At 36.6% G+C, this 20,297-nt stretch overlaps 2 protein-coding genes across 4 annotated transcripts; one reads left to right on the plus strand and one right to left on the minus strand.

Moving 5' to 3' along the window:
• Positions 1-6,502: 6,502 nt before the first annotated feature.
• Positions 6,503-7,408, minus strand: LOC117628931 (glycine-rich protein 5-like). The gene is made up of 2 exons (XM_034361475.1): positions 7,342-7,408; positions 6,503-6,918 (listed from the first exon to the last, which is right to left on the minus strand). Exons 1-2 carry the CDS (start codon positions 7,406-7,408, stop codon positions 6,503-6,505), a joined length of 483 nt encoding a protein of 160 aa, XP_034217366.1.
• A 351-nt stretch (positions 7,409-7,759) lies between these two features.
• On the plus strand, positions 7,760-14,354 carry LOC117626886. 3 transcript variants are annotated; one of them, XM_034358675.1, is made up of 11 exons: positions 7,761-8,198; positions 8,794-8,863; positions 9,047-9,157; positions 9,656-9,772; positions 10,480-10,827; positions 11,269-11,591; positions 12,144-12,243; positions 12,323-12,382; positions 12,889-12,975; positions 13,188-13,328; positions 13,717-14,354. In XM_034358675.1, exons 1-11 carry the CDS (start codon positions 8,071-8,073, stop codon positions 14,044-14,046), a joined length of 1,815 nt encoding a protein of 604 aa, XP_034214566.1. In that variant the 5' UTR covers positions 7,761-8,070; the 3' UTR covers positions 14,047-14,354. The 3 variants fall into 3 exon arrangements, with proteins under 3 accessions (XP_034214567.1, XP_034214566.1, XP_034214569.1); XM_034358676.1 differs by lacking the exon at positions 12,889-12,975 and having other exon boundaries at positions 7,760-8,198; XM_034358678.1 differs by lacking the exon at positions 9,656-9,772.
• The last annotated feature ends 5,943 nt before the right edge of the window (positions 14,355-20,297 follow it).

The raw sequence follows: 20,297 nt of genomic DNA on the forward strand, positions 1-20,297 counted from the left end.
TACCTTTCAGGCAAAATCGTGGGAAGCCACCAAACCGTTATTCACCTGATATTGGCAAGACATCCAAGTATCCAATTGCAAATCATGTATCCATTAAAGAAGCTGTCTGAACCACTCAAGGCTTTTGTGCATCAGTTGTCTGCCATCCATATTCCAACCAAGGTCTCTGAAGCATTGAAAGATCCTAAGTGGGTCCAAGCTATAAAAGAGGAGATGAAAGCTCTTGAGAAAAATCAGACTTGGACATTGGAGACTATACCACGAGAAAAAAAGACTATCGGATGTAGATGGGTGTTTACTATAAAACATAATGCATATGGATCTATCGAGCGATACAAGGCAAGACTTGTTGCAAAAGGGTACACACAGACTTATGGTATAGACTATGAAGAAACTTTTGCACCAGTTGCAAAGTTAAACACCGTCAGAGTCTTATTGTCCCTTGCAGCTAATTTGGATTGGCCATTACACCAGTTTGATGTAAAGAATGCTTTTCTACATGGCGAACTCAAGAAGGAGGTGTGCATGAACATTCTTCCTGGATATAATACTACTCAGACTTGAACAGTTTGAAGGTTATGAAAAGCATTGTATGGATTGAAACAGTCACCATGTGCATGGTTTGGACGGTTCACCATGGCAATGAAGAACAATGGTTTCAAACAGTGCAACTCAGATCATACTCTGTTCTTGAAACATCGGAAAGGGAAGGTAACATCATTAATAATCTATGTTGATGATATGATTATTACTGGGAATGATAAACATGAAATATCACAGCTACAAGACTATTTGGCTACTGAGTTTGAGATGAAGGATCTAGGTGGACTCAAGTATTTCTTGGGAATTGAGGTGGCTCGATCGCAGCAAGGCATATTTCTCTCTCAAAGGAAATATGTCTTCGACTTGTTGACGGACATAGGAATGCTAGATTGCAAACCTGCGGACACTCCTATTGTTCAGAATCATCATCTTGGAGAATATCCAGAGCAAGTTCCAACTAACAAAGAAAGATATCAAAGGTTAGTGGGAAGATTGATCTATTTGTCACATACTCGACCATACATTGCTTATGCAGTGAGCGTTGTCAGTCAATTTATGCACTCTCCAAGTGAAGACCACATGAATGCATTTCTTCGGATACTTAGATATTTGAAGTCTGCACCTGGAAAATGACTTATGTTCTCAAAGCATGGTCATCTAAATATTGATGGTTATTCAGATGCAGATTGGGCAGGTAATGTAACAGATAGAAAATCCACATCGGGTTACTTCACATTCGTGGGAGGTAATTTGGTGACATGGAGGAGCAAGAAACAGAATGTAGTAGCTTTATCCAGTGCAGAAGCCGAGTTCAGAGGCATAACTAAAAGGATTTGTGAACTTCTTTGGTTAAGAAAGTTGCTTACTGAACTTGGTATAAACCTACATCCACAATGAATCTCTTTTGTGACAACAAGGCTGCTATAGCCATTGCACAGAATCCGGTTCAACATGATCGTACTAAACATGTTGAGGTGGATCGACACTTCATCAAACAGAAGCTTGTGGCTAAAGTGTTTCAGTTTCCTTTTATGAAATCCGAGGATCAATTGGCAGATATTTTGACAAAGGCAATTTCCAGTAAAGCATTCCACAATTCACTGGATCAGTTGGGCATTGGCGACATCTATGCACCAACGTGAGGGGGAGTGTTGGCGTGACTTGTGGATATTAACTTACTTTCCTTACACACCAATAATTCCTATTATAATTGTAATTGATTTACTTTAATTCCTAATTTCCTACTGTAAATGGATTTATGAATTTATTATTTATTTGCCTATTCAGGTTTTGTTGTATTATAAATATGACCTCCTACAAGGAGAAGAATACACAGAAAATTCCCACAAACAAATATTCTCTCATAGTTTTCATATTCTAGCATTAATAAGATCAGATCTTAGAGCCAGCTCCTTGTATAGGGTTCCAAACATAGCAAAATTCCCTTTTGGGGTATTTCGAAGTTGTAATCTAGGCAACGAAAAAGGAGCCCGATACTTCAACTAGAGGAGCGACCCCAACCCACCAGCAACCCCTACTTTTATCAGCATGATAGCAAGCACGGACTGGCAATAAGAAGTCAACCAAATGACCAAAGCATCGGTTGCTTTCACTTGCGGCCTTCTTCGACCGCCTTACTTAGTGCAAGCACCAAGCAAGACCTATTTCATTCGACATTCCGGGATGGGGAGATGGGTTGCAGGTTGGGAGATGGGGGGTGGGTTGCAGGTTGGGTTAAGATCTGGGTTTTGAGGGGGGTGGGATAAGGAGGGGGAATAGGTTGCAAGAGAGAATGAGAGACAGAGCAAAAGAGAGAGGGATTTTTAAGTTTATTTTTTATTTAATTTAATTTTTTTCTTCTCTTTTTTCTTTAATTTTTAAATTTTTAAATATTTTAATTGAAATGGACTGTTTTAGCCCTCAAATTAACAGCCAAAGTGACAAAATGACTCAATTGGAACGAATGAGAGAGTTGGATGACCTAATTGCCTCAAAAAAAAGATCGGGGACCCAATTGCAACTGGGGGCCAAATTCAGGGACGTCTACAGTAGATAACCCAAAGCTGTGTTTATTCTTGAGAATTATTATTCACACACACTCTACCCTTATTATTATTTGTTTATGGCAAAATATTTAAGTATATTTGTGGGACTTCAATTACATGGACTTCATTTAGCCAATGTCCACACTCTCACATAAGAGGAATGCTAGCAACTTTCTCTCTAACCTTCTTTTTTGGATATTCTCTCTTCTCCTCATGACAAGTGTCACTTTCCTTACATATAAAACAATATCATTAATGCATCACACAAGTTAGTTTTTGTTTTCCAAGTTTACCCTTATTAAATGTATTATTATCTTTTATATTTCCTTCAACTTATCCAAATTTTATTACAATTTCCTTAGCATATTGTTAAAAATTAAATAACAAAAAAAGATAACAAAAAACGTCATTTTAAAAAAAATTAAATAAAGTTTGTTTCATGACATTGTTATCATGAAAGTGATATCATCATTATTTTGTGTTTAACAAAACATATGTCCTCTTTGGAAGAAAAAAACAAACAAACAAACAAAAAAGTTTCAGTTTTTATTTTCTTATTTAATTTTTTAACAAGGTAGTAAGACAGTTGTAAAAAAAAAAAAAAAAAAAAAACTACCTTGTTATTGAAAAGAGTAAATACATTCAATAACGGTAAACTTGGAAAAAAAAAAAAAACTAAATTGTGTGATGCATTAATGATATTATTTTAAATGTAAGGGAAGTAACACTTGTTATGAAGAGAAGGGAGAAGGTCCAAAAGAGAAGGTTAGAGAGAAGGTTGCTAGCATTCCCCATTAAAATGTGTTCTTATGAGTCCCCCCCAATTGTCATCACTCGCACAAGGACACTCCCATTTTATGTGAGGAATGTGGAGAAAAAGTTGGAGAAAAGGTTATTTCCAAAACATATTTTATTTCTAAAAGACTTATTTACTGTAATGTTTCTGAAACTATGGTCAAATCTCACTTTACCCCTTAAAACTTAAAGTGACACAAAGTGCCTCCTTGACAAAAGTTTGGTAGTTCACTTTGCCCCCACCGTTACCTTTGTTAAATATTCTGTTAAAAATGTTGACATGGCACGAATGAGACCCTCCCTGTTGCTGAAATGTGTACCACAAAGCTCCATGTCTGTAAAATAATAATAAACAATAATTCTTATAATTGAAAATAAAATATTTTTAAAACATCTCTCTCTCTCTCTCTCTCTGTGTGTGTGTCTCTCTCTCTCTCTCTCTCTCTCTCTCTCTCTTTCTCTCTTCTTCTTCTTCTTCTTCTTCTTCTTCTTCTTCCCAACCCATCAGCCCCACTCACCCTTCTCCTCACCACCCCTTCCCCTCTGCTCCCTCATCCTAAAAATTCTCAACACACACACCCCTTATCCTAACAACTCCCTCCCACACACCCTCCCCTTCGTTACCCCAAAATCAGAGTCCCATCATCCCCTCCCAAAATTTCTCATCCTCTACTTTTTTATTTCTCAATTCTCACCACAAAAACAGTGAATATCAGTATATTTACGAATGAGACCCTCCCTGTTGCTGAAATGTGTACCACAAAGCTCCATGTCTGTTGTATCATATGATCTCTCTCTCTCTCTCTCTCTCTCTCTTTTCTCTCTTCTTCTTCTTCTTCTTCTTCTTCTTCCCAACCCATCAGCCCCACTCACCCTTCTCCTCACCACCCCTTCCCCTCTGCTCCCTCATCCTAAAAATTCTCACACACACACCCCTTATCCTAACAACTCCCTCCCACACACCCTCCCCTTCGTTACCCCAAAATCAGAGTCCCATCATCCCCTCCCAAAATTTCTCAGCCTCTACTTTTTTATTTCTCAATTCTCACCACAAAAACAGTGAATATCAGTATATTGCCGTGTTTTATTTGATTTGGGAACCATAAAGTCTCCAAATACCAAAAGAATATTTTGTATCATATGAATTATTTTTTTCTCACTAGACCCAGAGAGAGAGAGAGAGAGAGAGAGAGGGCAAGGGCTAGGCTTTGTCGTGGGTGGGGTAGGGTGAGGAGTGGTGGTTGTCTCCAGTGGGTTGGTGGGGGAAGAGTTCCGGTACAAAGAGAAATAGGGAGAGAGAAGAGAAAAGGGGAGAGAGAAGTATTTTTTTTTTTCCACACCTGGCACTTACATGACATAGATTTCAACAAGAGAGTAGGTCCCATTCATTCCACTTCATTATTTTTAACAGAATTTTTAATAGAATTCACGGTGTGGGGTAAAGTGAAACACCAAACCTTGGTCAAGGGGTCACTCTGGGCCACTTTAACTTTCAGGGGGTAAAATGAGATTTGATTCTTGTTTCAAGAGGCACTACAGTAAATAAGCCTTTCTAAAATGCCTATAATCTCAAAGGGAAGCATATATGTTGGAAAAGGTCATAAAACATCTTCCATGCGTACACATAATGATCATTATATGGTATATAGGGCTCGTTTGAGAGTGATTATGTGCTTCTCTATATAATCACTTTAAGTGATTTTAAGTTATTATGGGCAGAAGCACCTCTCATGTGCTTCTCCATAAAATCACTTAAACCACTTAAAGTGATTATTTGGAGAAGTGATTCTCCATAAAAATATTTTTTTAACCTATCCAGAATTACTCCCAAACGAGCCCTTATATAAGTAGATGGGTCTTGTGCTATATGGTGTTAACAATACAACATTATAAGGAAAGGAGTAGGACGAAGATCATAAATTAAGTAGGTAAAACTTTTGAATTATTACTAGGAAAATTATGGAAAATTATGTATTGGAAAAAGGGAAACTGAAAATATCAAACTACTCTTCCCACCCACTATTATTCTAATAATACCCCATTTTCCCCAGCCGTCTAACCCTAATGCACTAATCTTATTAATAACATGGCTGCCACCATGGGCACATCACTTGAAAGCTCTAAACCCTAGAATGAGCCAGACATGATGAGTTTCTCTTTGTTTTTTGTACGTGTATCTTCCTACTTGAATTGGCCTCAATGGAGTTTCATTGGAATAGTTATTGGCCTCATTATGTCTGCCACACACCCAACCAGATTAGAACGTGACTTCAATATGGTATGCATAAACAAAGATATTTATAATATATAAAAAATTATAGCAGGTTGGAAAATAAAAATTACAGGTGAGAATAGGCACCACTCATAATATTGGAGTTGAGCTCAAATTCAATTACCGCGTTTTATTGACACTTGCAAAATAGTTATTCTATAAACCAGTAGGTAGTTGAAATCCAAAAAAGCTCTCTCTCATACCCCCAAGTCCTTTTTCAACTAGGAGAAGATATTGTACCCATATTCGGCATTATGGTTGTTTTGTACTTTGTTCTGTTTTATCAATAATTATTATCGTTTTTTCTGAATTAAAAAAAAATAAATATTCTACACTCATCTCTTATAAAAATACATTTGAGACAAATTACACTTGAATGAAGGCATAATATAACAATAACAATAATACACACATTCTAGCATAGGCATCTAGATATGACTAGAGCATAAGCCAAGTACTAGTAAGATAAAACATTGGAAGGCAAATTTTCTCTCAGCATAAAGGAAACTCGGACCAAATTTCAAGAATTAATCCTTTTGATCAGTTTTCAAATTTGTCTTTCTTTTGGTGACTTTGGTATTAAAATTGAAACGAGAAGAGTGTTCTCGTATGTTCGAACATGGTTACAATAGCACCCTAAAAAATGAAAAATAAAAAAGATCTTAGCTATGAGTATTGTTGCATAAAGAATCAATTGAGGTTGATTTAAAAAATAAAAAAAACTAATAATAATAATTAATTGAGAGATTCAAACTCCTGCTCCAATTTGTAATGCCCGTGCACAGTGCTTTTGTTTCTTCTTATAGCAATTGTTTTGGTCAACTAGTGCTGAACCGCTGCTTATCTTTTATAGGAATATGATAAAAGTGCAGTAAAATGCCATTAATAACATTGTCTGTTGTAGTGCACCTTTTCCAAATCCACCACCAGCATTGCTGTGAACTCTACCCCCAGCTCCACCATGTACACCACCATGGAATTCACCATGCTTGCCACCACCAGCTCTTCCTCCCCCACGACCCGCACCCCCACCACGACCACCACCCCCACCCCCCTTGAGAATGCGTCGTCCTTTTCCAAAGCCACCACCAGCTCCACCACTGCGTACCCTACCACTTTTACCAATGCCACTACCAAGACCACTACCAACACCGCCTCCAAAATCACCACCTTCACTGCCAAATCCCCCTCCCTTCCCAAAAGCTAAGTTCTTTCCCTCCTCGTCATACCGCACACTCACTATATTCCTTGCAACCACACTCGCTGCAAGGATTTGAATGCAAAACAAAGAAAACAAAAGCTTCCATGCGCTTCCCATTATCAAAATAAAATATTCTTTTAGATGGCTGACCTAAAACACAATTTCAGTTAGTTTGGTCGTATATTTGGAGAGTTTTATGTATTGCATTATTCTCTATAATGAGGTTTATATAGTGTTTACATGTGTAAAAAAAAAAAAAAAAAGTACGAAAGTTCAAATTGTGGAAGGAATTGTTAACTACACAACTAGGAAGTAAATCTTCTAAACCCTAAGCGTAAGGGGAAACTATGAACCAAATTCCATTTCCTGTCTAATTATTTCAAAGAAAATAAAACTAATAATGAAACTTAACAGAAAAAAAAAATAGAAATTTGATACACCATTGACTTCAACCTAGCAATGTGATAGACTTTGAAGTTGTTTACCTAGGTCCTTCAAATTCCTGTATGGGCTTGACGTCCGCCTAATGTCTAAGCAATCAAGCAAAGCCATAGACTTTGAACCCAAGCTCAACTAAATTGGATTGGTTTTGCATAGTGCAGTATCCAACTCAAGCCCAAAACAAGAAGAAAAGAAAACTCTTTGGCCGATCCTTCAATTCATCAGGGTCCTGTGGCAGGCCGAATCAAGTGTTTTTGGTTTTTTGTTCTTGGGCTTGAATTGGCGGGAAGTAGGCACGACCAACGTCCCCTCTGGGCCCACCACGCAGATTCAAAATCAAGAGAGAGACTTGACTCATCAGCTGATTAACTTCTCAAATTGAATGCTCTCAACGACCCAAAAGTAAAGAAATTTATTAGTCCCAGCAGTGGCCCTGCAAGCTACCTTTGTTGTACTTGTACATTATTTGCTTTTCAAATTATGAAAACCTCTTCAATTCTTCAGAATCATTCAAAGTTCAAGCTCATAAATTCAAGCAATACCCATTCAGAAATACTCTATTATAATTATTCTCTCTTTCCTTCTTAACCCATTTCACATATTTTTCACATAATCTGTCTGCCAAGTTTCCTTTTTGTCTCTCGGACTTGTTATTCATAGTTTGTGCACAGGAAAAGTGTGTGTGTATATATATAGTATTTGATAGTTGAAGAAGGAAGGAACCACGTGAATTCTTTGTGGGTTTTCTTAGAAAAAGTATATATAATCGGAGAATGGTTGGTTTTATGTGTAACATAGATGAAGAAAAAGAAGAATCTGAAGAACAAGCAGGTGGGAAGGGAGAGAATGGAGATTCTTGGGCAGCCTCAGCTCTTCATGCCCAGCACAGGCGTTCTAAGAGGTGCAGTTTTAATACTCAAATCAATGTTGTTATTATTATTGTTAAGTGCATCTTTTGTTTTTCTATGAGGTGGATATTTGCATTTCTATCTCCTTCATTTCATGGTTGGTTATGGATTTTTGTGTGTTGTATTATGATATATGATGATATAATCTCTTAGGTTAGTATCTACTTTTTATGGCTTTTAAGTTTTTAGGAATTTTTTTTCTTTTCTAAATCCCATGATTTCTGTAATTTTATTACAAGGAAATGTATTTTCTTTATGTGTGCTGCATCAGGGAAAGGAAATTCCACTCCAAGGGGTTTGACTGTTTGAGTTCTTTAGGTATCCTTTATTTGTTTTTCTTACAAGTTTTTATTTGTGTTTTGTGATTTTTAAGTTAGATTGTTGGCATATCATAGAACAATGTGATCATAGATGTGTGTATTAGGAAGAAAAAGATTTAGTGAGTAGTGAGCATCAAAAGACTTGGGTAAGGCTGTTTTGCAGTGATTGAATCAAAGAGATTGATCATTTTCTCTTCTCATACATGTTGGAATCGTCATGTTTTGGTTTCACTTTTGAAATTTATGTGGTTCTCCCTTTTCCTTTCAGTGCTTCTGACAGGAACTTAAATGTTCCAAGAAGTCGAGTTTCTGCGAAGAAGGACCAAAATGAAACGCAGGTGAGATCACTTAACCAGTTGAAGTTAAAATAATAATTGTCTCCTGCTATATTGATAGGTCTTCTCCCATATTGGTATGTTCCAACTTGACAATGTATAAATTCATAACTGACTGCAGATTGAATCTTATTTTTAATTGGATTTAAACAAAGATGTTTACTGTTTTCTTCATGAATTTAACAGGTGTCATCACCTTCAACAAGTGCGTCTAGGGGACAAAGTCCTTGGCATGACAATCCTGTTTATATTAACAAGAATATGCCATCAAACCACAGAGCCTCTTTGGAAAAAGATGTAAGAAATGGAATTCAATTTCTCTGTCTTTCAAAATTGTTTTTCGATAAATCTTTCAATAGCGTGAGGTGTGGCTGAGATTAATATGATTGTAGTATGCTTCACAGTTATCTTTAATTGGAAATTTGTTGCAAGCATTGGGTAGTTATAGACTAGATATTCCAAACATTTCAAGTTATACAGCTTCCATCCTTTTTTTATTTCTGGTGGTAGGGGAGTCTGGGGAAGATTTCGACTTACTGAAAAATGTGCAAGGTTCCTCCAAAGTTCCTATCTATAGAACATGTGTATGAATCTGAATCCACAATTATTTTACTTTTGACATAGGAAATTTGGGTTTCCAAACTATATGCACGCCATGTCTACAAAAGTGGATGGAATGCATGACTTGGTCAGGGGTGACTGGACAAATCTCTAACCATTACAACTGTTGGTTTTCCATGTCATTTATGATGCGAGCATAATATGGTTTACCCAAAACTGTATACAATTTTGCAGATCGAACAGCTGCAGTTGCGTTTGCAGCAAGAGAAATCGATGCGCAATATGCTCGAGAGGGCAATGGGACGAGCATCAAGTACTCTATCACCTGGACATAGGCATTTCTCTGTCCAGGTAGTTACTAAACTTTTCTTATTTTACTTTAAAGAGCTGTTGCGGAATAATCCAGTAGTTTACATATTAACTTAGGCCTCAATGTCGTACCTTCATGTTTCAGCTGATCTAGTGTGGAAATGATGATAACATGCAACATTTGACTAACACTTCGTCAACTATATATAAAGAACTGCTTTGAATACACTCTTAATTATTGGTTAGCACATAAGCCTTTGGTGCAGTGCTGTAAATCCTTAATCCATGTTCTTTTTGTTTTTTCTTTTTTGATACTTCAACTTAAATACATATCTCCATGGCCCAATCAAATTACTCTTAAAGTTTGGACTGTTGAGCTAAACAGAGCAGTCTTCTACCAATGCAAATGAACCTTTTCCTGTGGTTGCACCTGAACCTTTTTCATCAATTATTTAATTGCCTTCTGTTTTCTGCATGCCTAAAACTGTATTATAGCAAATTCCAATTTCACAGTGTAGAATATGAATTGTCAACTGTACTATGAAACATACAAATATGTGTGTGTGTGTGTGTGTGTGTGTGTGTGTGTGTGTGTGTGTGTGTGTGTGTCTGTATATATACATATGATTCTTTTTTTCTTTTTTCAAATTTGCTATATCTACTTATTGATATCTCATTCCACTTATTAGCTGCGATTCTTTGAATATGGAATTAAGGACTGCAAATTGTTTTATTTCTTTTTTGTTTAGACAAAGGAATTGATTTCTGAAATTGAATTACTTGAAGAAGAAGTTGCAAACCGCGAGCAGCGTGTTCTCTCTCTCTATAGGAGTATTTTTGAGCAATGCATTAGCAGGCCACCTTCAGAGCAGAACTCAGTTGTGGCTTCCCCTGCCCATATGAAGAATGGATCCAGGAAACATCCGAGTATCATTTCAAGTGCATTTTGTTCCTCAAAAAAGTTTCCTTTCAGACATTTGCGAGCTCTAGTTGCTATTGATGACTCAGGAAAAAGAACTTTAAAGACTAGGCATACTACACAATCCAGTGACAAAAGTGACATCGATTTTGCAAAGACTTGTTCAAACCTAGCAAAGGTAGAACATAAGTTTATTCTTGTTCTTTCACTGATGGACATTTGTTAAATGTATGTTTCATTTTATTGAAGATCATTACTTGTGTAACACATAATATATATATATACACACACACACATACACACACACATATAGGATTTGTGTTCAAAGTGTTGAGTTTGGCTGAAATATACTCATTCATTATTAATTTAGTTCTAGATCCTTTTTGAACAATTTTATTTAGTTAATATATATCAAACTAGTGAAAAAGAATTTTAATAGGCAGTGCAGAATGATTTTCTCATTCAGGCCACTCAGAGAAATCAAAATGAAAACAGGGGATATTCTGATACCCTTACTTACTATTGCAGAAGATTTTGAAATTAGTATGTCCTCCATGTTACTGGCCAGTCATATAATGATCTATTTCGTCGAAGTGATTTCAAGTCATTTATTTTCCAGGTTTGTGAAAGGGTTCCAGCCCTGGAGAAAACTTCTATGCTGCGAACTCTGAAAGATCATCTTCACCAGTGCCCTAGTAAGTTATCTGAGGAAATGGTCAGGTGCATGGCTGTTGTTTATTGTTGGCTGTGCAATGCAGCGTCTGTGAACATCGAAAAAAATAAATCACCTTTGTTGTCGAGGTCATCAACTAATGTTATACAACCTCGACATGGTGCTGGAGATGCCCCAGATTGGTCTGGAAAATCAATGGTAGAAATAACTTGGATATCTACTGATAAGAGCAAGCTTCCTCATGCTTCTTTTGCCATCAATAACTACAGGTTGGCTTTTTACATTTAATCTAATCACCCAAAAAATAACTCTACAATAGTAGAAGTAAAACAAGGGTATGTCCTTTGCCTTGAGTGACTGTGAATTTAACTGGAACAAGTTTGATTTCAATTATTTAGAACCTGTGTGTGTCAACTGCACTAAATTCAGGTTGTTGGTAAGAAAAGGTTAAGGGCACACCACTGACTAGCATGCCCACTACAAACCTCTAATTTTTGTCTTTAAAAATCTCCCCCGCGGATGCTTATCTAAATTTAACCTTTTTGTTTCTATTTAATCTGCTTAATAACATTCTAATATTGGAGCACAATAATTCGCAACCCATAAATCTTAGAGCTATATGATTAAACAACAAATCCATAATTTTTGGATCCTAATATGGTTGACGGGGTGATGACTTGTACACTTATTAATTTTCTGTATGTGGGGCACATAGTTTAAGATACACATAAATGCAGCTAACACATTTGCATCGGATCTCCTCTTATGTTTTACCTCATCAGGAGTGCTGACTGGAGATATACTTCTTGTTTCAATTTCAGAATCTTGGTTGAACAACTGGAGAGGGTGAATGTCACTCTGATGGAATTGAATGCCCAAGTTGCATTTTGGATCAACACGTACAATGCTCTTGTTATGCATGTAAAAGTCTCTTAACCAACCATTGGTTTTCTCTTATTGATTTGTAAGTCTGTCTAATTTTCTCCTTACCCTTGTGCAGGCACATTTAGCATATGGAATTCCCCACAGCTCCATAAGAAAGCTGGCTCTGTTCCACAAGGTAATTCACTTATTTGCTAGTACAATGGGTTTTGCTGGCAGCTTAAGAAGACTTGTGCATCTCATTACAAATGAATGCTTTCTCTTGAAGTCCTGTCCACCAAGCATCATTTTGTTTTTTTTTTCCTTTCTGAAAGATGGATTAATACATTCATTGGTTCATCCCATTTTAAAATTAAATTTTATTTGGTTTGATCTTTGTTTCTTTCTTTCATATTCAAGTCTATTGCTCTTGCCTTTCAAGACATGGACTAGAAGATCCCCATTAAAGACAATCAGAATATCATCTTTCCCTTTTTGGCCATTACATAAAATGCTCCAGTACCTTTTCATTTTCTATTGTCAATGTTTGAGAAGTTATCAAAATATTTGGTTTTCATGCCCAAAAAAAATGGTTGAATCTAAAATAACTGAAGCAAGAAAAAAGAACCAATGCATTGGTCTATCTGTGTATTCTAAATTTGGAAAGAAAAGAAAAAAGATGATGAGCCATTTGGTATAGTGCAGGCTGCTTACAATATTGGGGGCCAAGTTATCAGTGCAAATGCCATAGAGCAATCCATATTTGGCTTCCAAACACCCCGAATTGGACGGGTACTCACTACTCTTTCTCTGATAATGCAAGAGGAATGCTAACATTCATTGAATTATTTCGTTTATTTCATAATTTAAATGGTTTGGCAAATTATTTGAGCTCTTCTTATGAATGACAACTTGAACAGTGCATTTTCCTTCTTTCTTTCTTTAATATGAATAAGAAATACCATGTTTGAGAATACTCATTTGGTCTACTTTTGTGTTTCCAGTGGCTTGAAACCCTCCTTTCAACTGCCTGGAGGAAAAAATTTGGTGAAGACAGACAACTTCGCAATTCCAAATTGGGTCTTCCAGTTTCTGAACCCCTTGTTTGCTTTGCTCTTTGTACTGGAGCCTTTTCTGATCCTGCGGTAACCACTTTGCTTTTATTGGTCCTGTTTTCACATTATATTGAAAATTTAATATATAATTGTCTAATGAATGTTAGGTTCTTATTTTCAGTCTTTTCCCCTAATTTTACACACGTTTATTGGTCAATTACAGTGCTTTGGCACATGTTCTGGTGATAACTTATCTTTTCCGCCTTATCTCAATGTTTAATGAAATCTGGTACTGCTGCAGAAAACTACTTTAAAAACAGAATAAAATTTTTTTATAATCAAAAGCATATGGTAGCAACTTCTACTACTGAATTGTTTTGATTGTAAATCATTCTTCTAAAAACACACTCTGATCAGTGATATACTGCTTCCACTATATTGCTAACGGCATTAACGTTTGCTTGTCAATTACTTGTAGCTAAAAGTATACACAGCCTCAAATGTTAGAGATGAACTTGAAGAGGCAAAGAAGGAGTTTATTAAAGCAAATGTAGTGGTAAAGAAGTCAAGGAAAGTTTTTCTGCCAAAGATACTTGAAAGGTTTGCAAGAGAAGCGTCTTTTGGCTCCGACGATCTTCTCAAATGGGTCACTGAGAATGCTGATAAGAAGCTTAATGATTCAATACATAAATGCATTGACCGTAAATCCAGCAAGAAGGCATCTCAGATCATAGAGTGGTTGCCATACAATTCAAGGTTCCGGTATGTATTCTCAAAGGAACTATCCGAGAAGCCATGGTGGTTGTGATTCATTCCAAATGCTGGAAGAAACAGACCTGACTGACCACTTGAGGAAGCTAGTGGCTCATCAGACTGGTCAATCAAAACCTTCTAATTGTTTTCTTATTGTGCATCTGATCTTTTCTTGTTTTGAACTCTAGTTTCTTGCCCTACAAGCTTCTGTCTCACGAGTGCTTTGTATTAACCGGGTAGTTTCGATCTAACAAGCTTACCATTACTTGCAGCTGTTGTATAATTCAAGTTTCGCACCTTATTTGTACATTATTATGGTTGCTTGGTTTATGCAGTAAGGCAGTAAATTGTAATTGTTTGTCATTTCTGCTTTATCCATGCCTCTAAATTCTAATTGCAGCACTGTGTATACAGTCACTTAGACAATTCTCACAACAACAAAAAGTAGAATTAGAGAACTGAATTGGAATAATAAATCCGATTACATGAAATGACATTAAGAATTTAATTGAAAGAACAACGAAATGAATCAGATAAAATACATGAAAATTTCAATGTGGAAACCCTAAACTCCACGTCATCCTCATCATCGACTAGGATGAGGACTAGGCAGGCAAGGAGAAGCGACACAGAGGGCAGAAGTGGCTTTTCTCCAACCACTCCACGATGCAAGCGTCGTGGTAAACATGCGAACATGGCAGACCACGACCTTCCGAACCCACCGCAATCTCAGCTATACAAACGGAACAACAAACCCCAGCCGTTTCCACTTTCACCCTCTCCAGCTTCTCAATTGCAGATTTACTCGCCGGTACAAACGCGGGCTGCACGTCATCATCCGCCGCCACGTCCTCAACGATCGCATCAATCTTTATGCACGCCTCCATATGCACACGTAACCCCCGGCTGCCGCTGCTACATACTCTCCCAACAAGACTCCGTGAGGCGTCATGGACTATAGTAGCAGCGACGCACCGAAGGTCCTGGGACGAGACGTGGATAGACTTGGATAGCTCGTTGGATATGGTAGCCAAAATCGATGACTTGGACCTGTCCTCCGTTAGTAGGTCAATCTCGAGTTTGTCGTGGTAATTGAAGCTCTCGGTGGGTTGGCCCATGTGATCATCTTCTAACATCATTACTTTGTAGTGGTCTTCCAAATCCTCATCGTCCTCTAAATTCGAAGGCAACACAATTTGTGTGACAGTGGCGTAGATGTCTAGCCACAATTGAGATTTCACGGCGGTTTCAGGTAATTCGGAGACTTCGAGAATCCGTGTGGCGTAATGAGGATCACCCAAAACATCCCAATACTCATCGGCCATAACAACAACAAGAGCAGCAAACTAGGGTTTAGCGGGTTGAAAATGGAAAAATGAAGAAGAGAGTGAAATAGCGGGTTGCAAGGATACGCTGGGAGTTAAAATGAGAGGCGTAATGAGAAATGCCCCGCTAGCTGTTAGGATATATATACAAGGATTTTGGGGTTCTTGCTTGGCAATCAAGTCACGCGAGTTTAGTGTTTTCGTTTGGGCTTGGCCCGACTTTTCACCCCCCAAAAAACAAAAAAGAGTCAAATTGATATATGCAATTAATAATCCTGCAACCAATAATCCCTAATTCTAGCATTAAAATTCTCCAAATAAGAAAATAATCAGGTTTATACAAAACGATAATTGGAAGAATTGTTTTTAGAAATTCGGTTAAAATAATATGTTAATTACGTTTGCTTAGTGGAACAATTGTCAATGGGTTACATCAATTCCCTATCTAATTGTTATTAGGGAAATTTGTATAACTGCCACCTGAAAACAAGTAAAGTGTTGTAATTTACCACTTAAGTCTAACTCTGTTAAAATTTCCGTTAAATCAAGTTTTTAAATATTATTTTCCATCAATTTATTATAATTTTAAAACTAACATATTTATAAAACAAACACACAAAACAAAACCTAATTATCCCTACCCCCTTCCAAACACACCCCACTGCCCAGTATCCCATCTCCCATCCACCCTCTGCAAATACCCTACTCTCTCTCATGCTCAGTTCACACCAAGCAAAGCCAAACCAAGCATCATCAAAAATCACAAATAGAGTTCGATGATGGATTAGTCCCTTTCACGAGACCTCTCCAATTTACTTCTCCTTTTCTTCACAAGCTCTCCAGTCTCTTTCATTTATCCCTCCCTAAATTTGTCGTCTTTTTCCTTTTCACAATATATTGTTCATCATCTGACTTTTTTCAAGGACATAAGCAGTGCTACTACATAGAAATCAATTGCAACTTGGCTACTCCAGGAGATGAACTTTTTAGCAAATTGGAGAGCTAGGAGATGGATTTTGGAGGGTGTATGTAGAGGTGGCAGAGAATTGGTGTTCAAGTGCAGTGGGAGAAGTCTTTGGAGGTTTTAAAAATAAATAAATAAATTCTGTTAGTTTACAAATTTTAAATTTGCATATTATAGTGAATTGAAAAAAATGCCTTTAAAATATTGATGTAACTGAAATTTTAACAAAGTTAGAGATAGGTGATAAATTACAACACTTGACAAAGTTTTTTTTTTTTTTTTTTTTTTTGTTTGTTTTGACAAAGTTCAAGTGGTTAAAAGTAAAATTTAAAGGTTTAGGTGATATTTATACCCTTGTTATTATTTACCTTAGCTTTTATTCCCATAAACAACATTAAATAGTGAGTTAAAACAAAAGTGTTCAAGGGGGTAAAAATAGGAACACACAAAAATTAACTAATGGGAATAATAAATATTGACCGACTCACCATCTCGTTATGCTATGTTTGTTGACGTAGAAGGCTAGTCATTAGGTTTACATGAAAAATTAAAGAGTACGTGTGGGTTTTTCCTAATAAACCCTAGAACATTTGGATTTCTAACTAATTTTCTGATGAAGAAAAGCCTAGTAGTTAGGAAATGCCAACCACATGGTGAAGAGACTATTCACTATGATGGCATGACATGTTCTTGAAAGTGTGTGTTTGCAAGATTTTAAGAAAATATTCACTTATTTGGGGTTGTGATAATTACTGTGTGTTGAATAGCATGAACTACAACTGGTAGGTTTATATTGGAGTATTACAAATGTAAAGTTCTTATGGTATCAAGGCTTCAATTATTATTATTGGGTTATTGGAGGAAATTAAACTTCAAAAGCAAAATTTTGTAGGTTAGAAAGACGTGATGAGTTTCCACAATTTGGTGGTCTTGTTCTTTCTTAATCCAGTCTTGAATATGTTAAAATGTCACAAGTTTTCTGCTCATTGTGTAACTCATTCAAAGGCACTACCCTTGTGTTCACAACTATCTCTATGGAAAAAGGGCCAACAACCAATACATTCCGCTTTTGTATGTTGCACTTGCATTGTTGTCATACTTGAGCTGATAATATTGCTCTCTGGAAATTGGAATATGTTGCTAGAGAAGCGAAAAACAATCAAAAGCTTCAAAAAAAAATGGACTTAATGAAGCTACAAATTCACACCTATTTTGATCCAATCTAATTGGCTACTACCGCAAATCGCGTGACTACACCTACTCTCTATCTATTCGTGGTTTGGGTAAACAGAATGCCACGGTGGGTGACTTCAGTAATTAACAAATTTAATTTAATTAATTATGCTTACCAAATGATAAAGTTGAAAGGCGATGATTGTGTTAAAACCAATATATTATATAAATATTTTCATTAATCTGCCAAAATTAATAAATAATTATACACTCGGTAAACCACAAAACTCTCACTCATCTAAGTAGCTTTGAATGCTGGAAAGGGGCTGTGCGCCAAGGCTTTGGTTATCAACACACATGGTCTTCATTCTCTCTCATAATGGTCGGGATTCATTTTCTTGTGATGGTTAAATCATCAAATCAACTAGCTAAATAAACTCATCATGGATCGAATTAAACCCACGGAACCCAAATCATTCTAAATCATCCACACAACTAATTGAAACGAAATTCATGATCAAGCGTTGTTGTTCTATCCACATAAAAATAAAAACAAAATAGGAGAGCTAAAAGAACAGCAAGACCTACTTGGAGATGGAGCTCTCGACTCGAAAGTGAAGAGCATGAGCTACTATTACTAACTTTGATTTTTATTCTTCTTGCGCGTGTTTATTAACATACATTTTGGATTAGTTTTTTTATAAACTTACTTGTGATTGAATGAGGTGAGTTAATATGATAATTAAGAATATAATACGATCATATGATTTTTTAAAAATATATACACTAAGGACTTAAAATGAAGGGATAATTTTTTTATATTGTTTTTCAGAAATTAATACAAAATGATACAATAGAGACTTAAAATCGATGGATAAATTTTTTACTGTTTTTCAGAAATTTATAAAACTCTTGGGCCTGAAAAGAGAATGGAAAAAACTCATTACAGAGATAAATAGGCTCACTATGAAGGCAAAGTTCTATAGAGAGGGTGTCATATATGAATTCCTCATGTGAACCTTCATATTAGCTACATGATCATTTCATTAAATTTAAGTGAAGTTCCTACTTAGAGGAATCATGTGGCTAATTGAAGGTTTGCATTTATGGTCTATATATGTCACCCTCACTATAGAACAACTCTACTATGAACACAATCGGACCAAAATCAGCCCATTTTAAACAGAAGACAAAAGGCCCAAATGAAAATGTATAAATATCTATAGTTTATTAAGCTATTTGGTTGCTGGTTTTATTTTGAATGAAATTTCTACTTTACCAAAAGAAAGTGACAAAGTTTCTAGTTGTGCTTGTGTTATACAGATTTTGTTTCATATTTATTAATATAAAATAAATAGAACTTTCAAATTGTGTAGTTTTCGAAGAGCAAGCTTGCCTCCTTAATAAGGAGGAGCTTATCTTCTAAACAAATTGGATTTTAACACTTGCGGAAAATTTCAAAACAAAGAAAATTAAAAGAATTAAAATAAAAAGTTAAATGAAATTAACAAGTGTTAAAATCTCATTTATTTTGAAGAGCCAAATTTTTTGTCCTCGAAATCAACTTTTCTCGGTTAACATATTATTTGTGATTTTAAAAATAGGTTCTTCAAAGCATTTCGCACTTTTATGACTTTCTCAAGAACCAAACACACAACCTCACATTTCACTCCCTACAAAAAATAGTTTGAATAAAAAATGTATCAATAAAAATAGGGTAAATTGATGGAACTTGTAAATTAAGGATATGAATTGTCTAAATCCTCAACATTTCACATCTCCTTTCATTTAACCCCATTTAACCTCCCTGATTTGTATGTTTTTGAAAGCCTATGCCTCCCTTTTGCCATGCGGCTAGACATGTTGACAGGACCCGACCCAATTTCCGCTTTGGAATTCGAGCCAAGTCCGGTGCGTGTCCGACACCTGGTGAATGTCGGGCACAAAAGACCTTTTTGCCCTTCTTGCTTCAAATTTTCTTTAAAATTCCCTTAAACTTCTGCCGAAATTTCGGCAGAGTCTCCCCTGTATTTTGACCAATCCCAAAATTTTCCACCTGTTAAACAATTAGTACAACCATCCCAACAGCCAAAATAACCCAAGTAACAGATCTCAACTCCATTCTTCCACTAATACTAGACATCAGAGCATACTCTAAAGTTTTTAAGGTTTCAAGGATTTTCTACAAAACTCTACCTTGGCACGGAAGCTATGATTGGCCCGGTGGTGGATCCCGCGTACTTCTACGGCCCTTCATTTAAAGCATGCTAAACTCAAAGCATTCTATGTAAGTCATATTCAAGCTCGATAAATTTTATTCAAAAGCACTGAAATCAAAGCTTGTATAAAACACTGAAACCAAACTTGTATAAAAGTACTATACTCAAACCTTGTATAACTGAACAAAACTATATAAATGTATCAATGCCTGAAAAATCAGAGAAGCTAGTATAAAATAGCTGAAAATCATAACTGTATAAAAGAGCTTAAAATTCTTTAAAAATTACCACCTAATTGTACCCCTGTCTTATCCGTCAATTCCCTGGCAGGTCTCGGGCGTCACGCAGGCTACCCGAGCCGCAAACTGGCGAAATCAGGGGACTATGATCAGCCTGTCCCGCCGGCAGATTCCTCGATGACACCAAGTCACTCGAGTCGCTCTGGCAGGATGCAGGGGACCGTAGTCAGCCTGATCCGCAATCCTGGCAGGTCTCGGGGACACAGAGTCAGCCGAGCCGCAATCCTGGCAGGTCTCGGGACACCAAGTCTGCCGAGCCGCAAATCCTGGCACTCACGGTCCGAGCGTCCCCGAAACTCGTGAGGCAAAGTCAAGTGCACTGACAT

The sequence above is a fragment of the Prunus dulcis genome, chromosome 5 (assembly GCF_902201215.1).
Source record: "Prunus dulcis chromosome 5, ALMONDv2, whole genome shotgun sequence".
In the NCBI taxonomy this organism is placed as follows: Eukaryota; Viridiplantae; Streptophyta; class Magnoliopsida; order Rosales; family Rosaceae; genus Prunus; species Prunus dulcis.

What these genes read in the sequence shown, in the direction of transcription:
- LOC117628931 (XM_034361475.1), bottom strand. Translation starts at nt 7,408, where the DNA reads ATGGCTTTGCTTGATTGCTTAGACATTAGGCGGACGTCAAGCCCATAC. An exon ending in CAGGAATTTGAAGGACCTAG is followed by an intron (nt 6,919 to 7,341) that starts GTAAACAACTTC and finishes AAATCCTTGCAG; the next exon opens with CGAGTGTGGTTGCAAGGAAT.
- LOC117626886 (XM_034358675.1), top strand. Translation starts at nt 8,071, where the DNA reads ATGGTTGGTTTTATGTGTAACATAGATGAAGAAAAAGAAGAATCTGAA. An exon ending in AGGACCAAAATGAAACGCAG is followed by an intron (nt 8,864 to 9,046) that starts GTGAGATCACTT and finishes TGAATTTAACAG; the next exon opens with GTGTCATCACCTTCAACAAG. An exon ending in AAACACCCCGAATTGGACGG is followed by an intron (nt 12,976 to 13,187) that starts GTACTCACTACT and finishes TTGTGTTTCCAG; the next exon opens with TGGCTTGAAACCCTCCTTTC.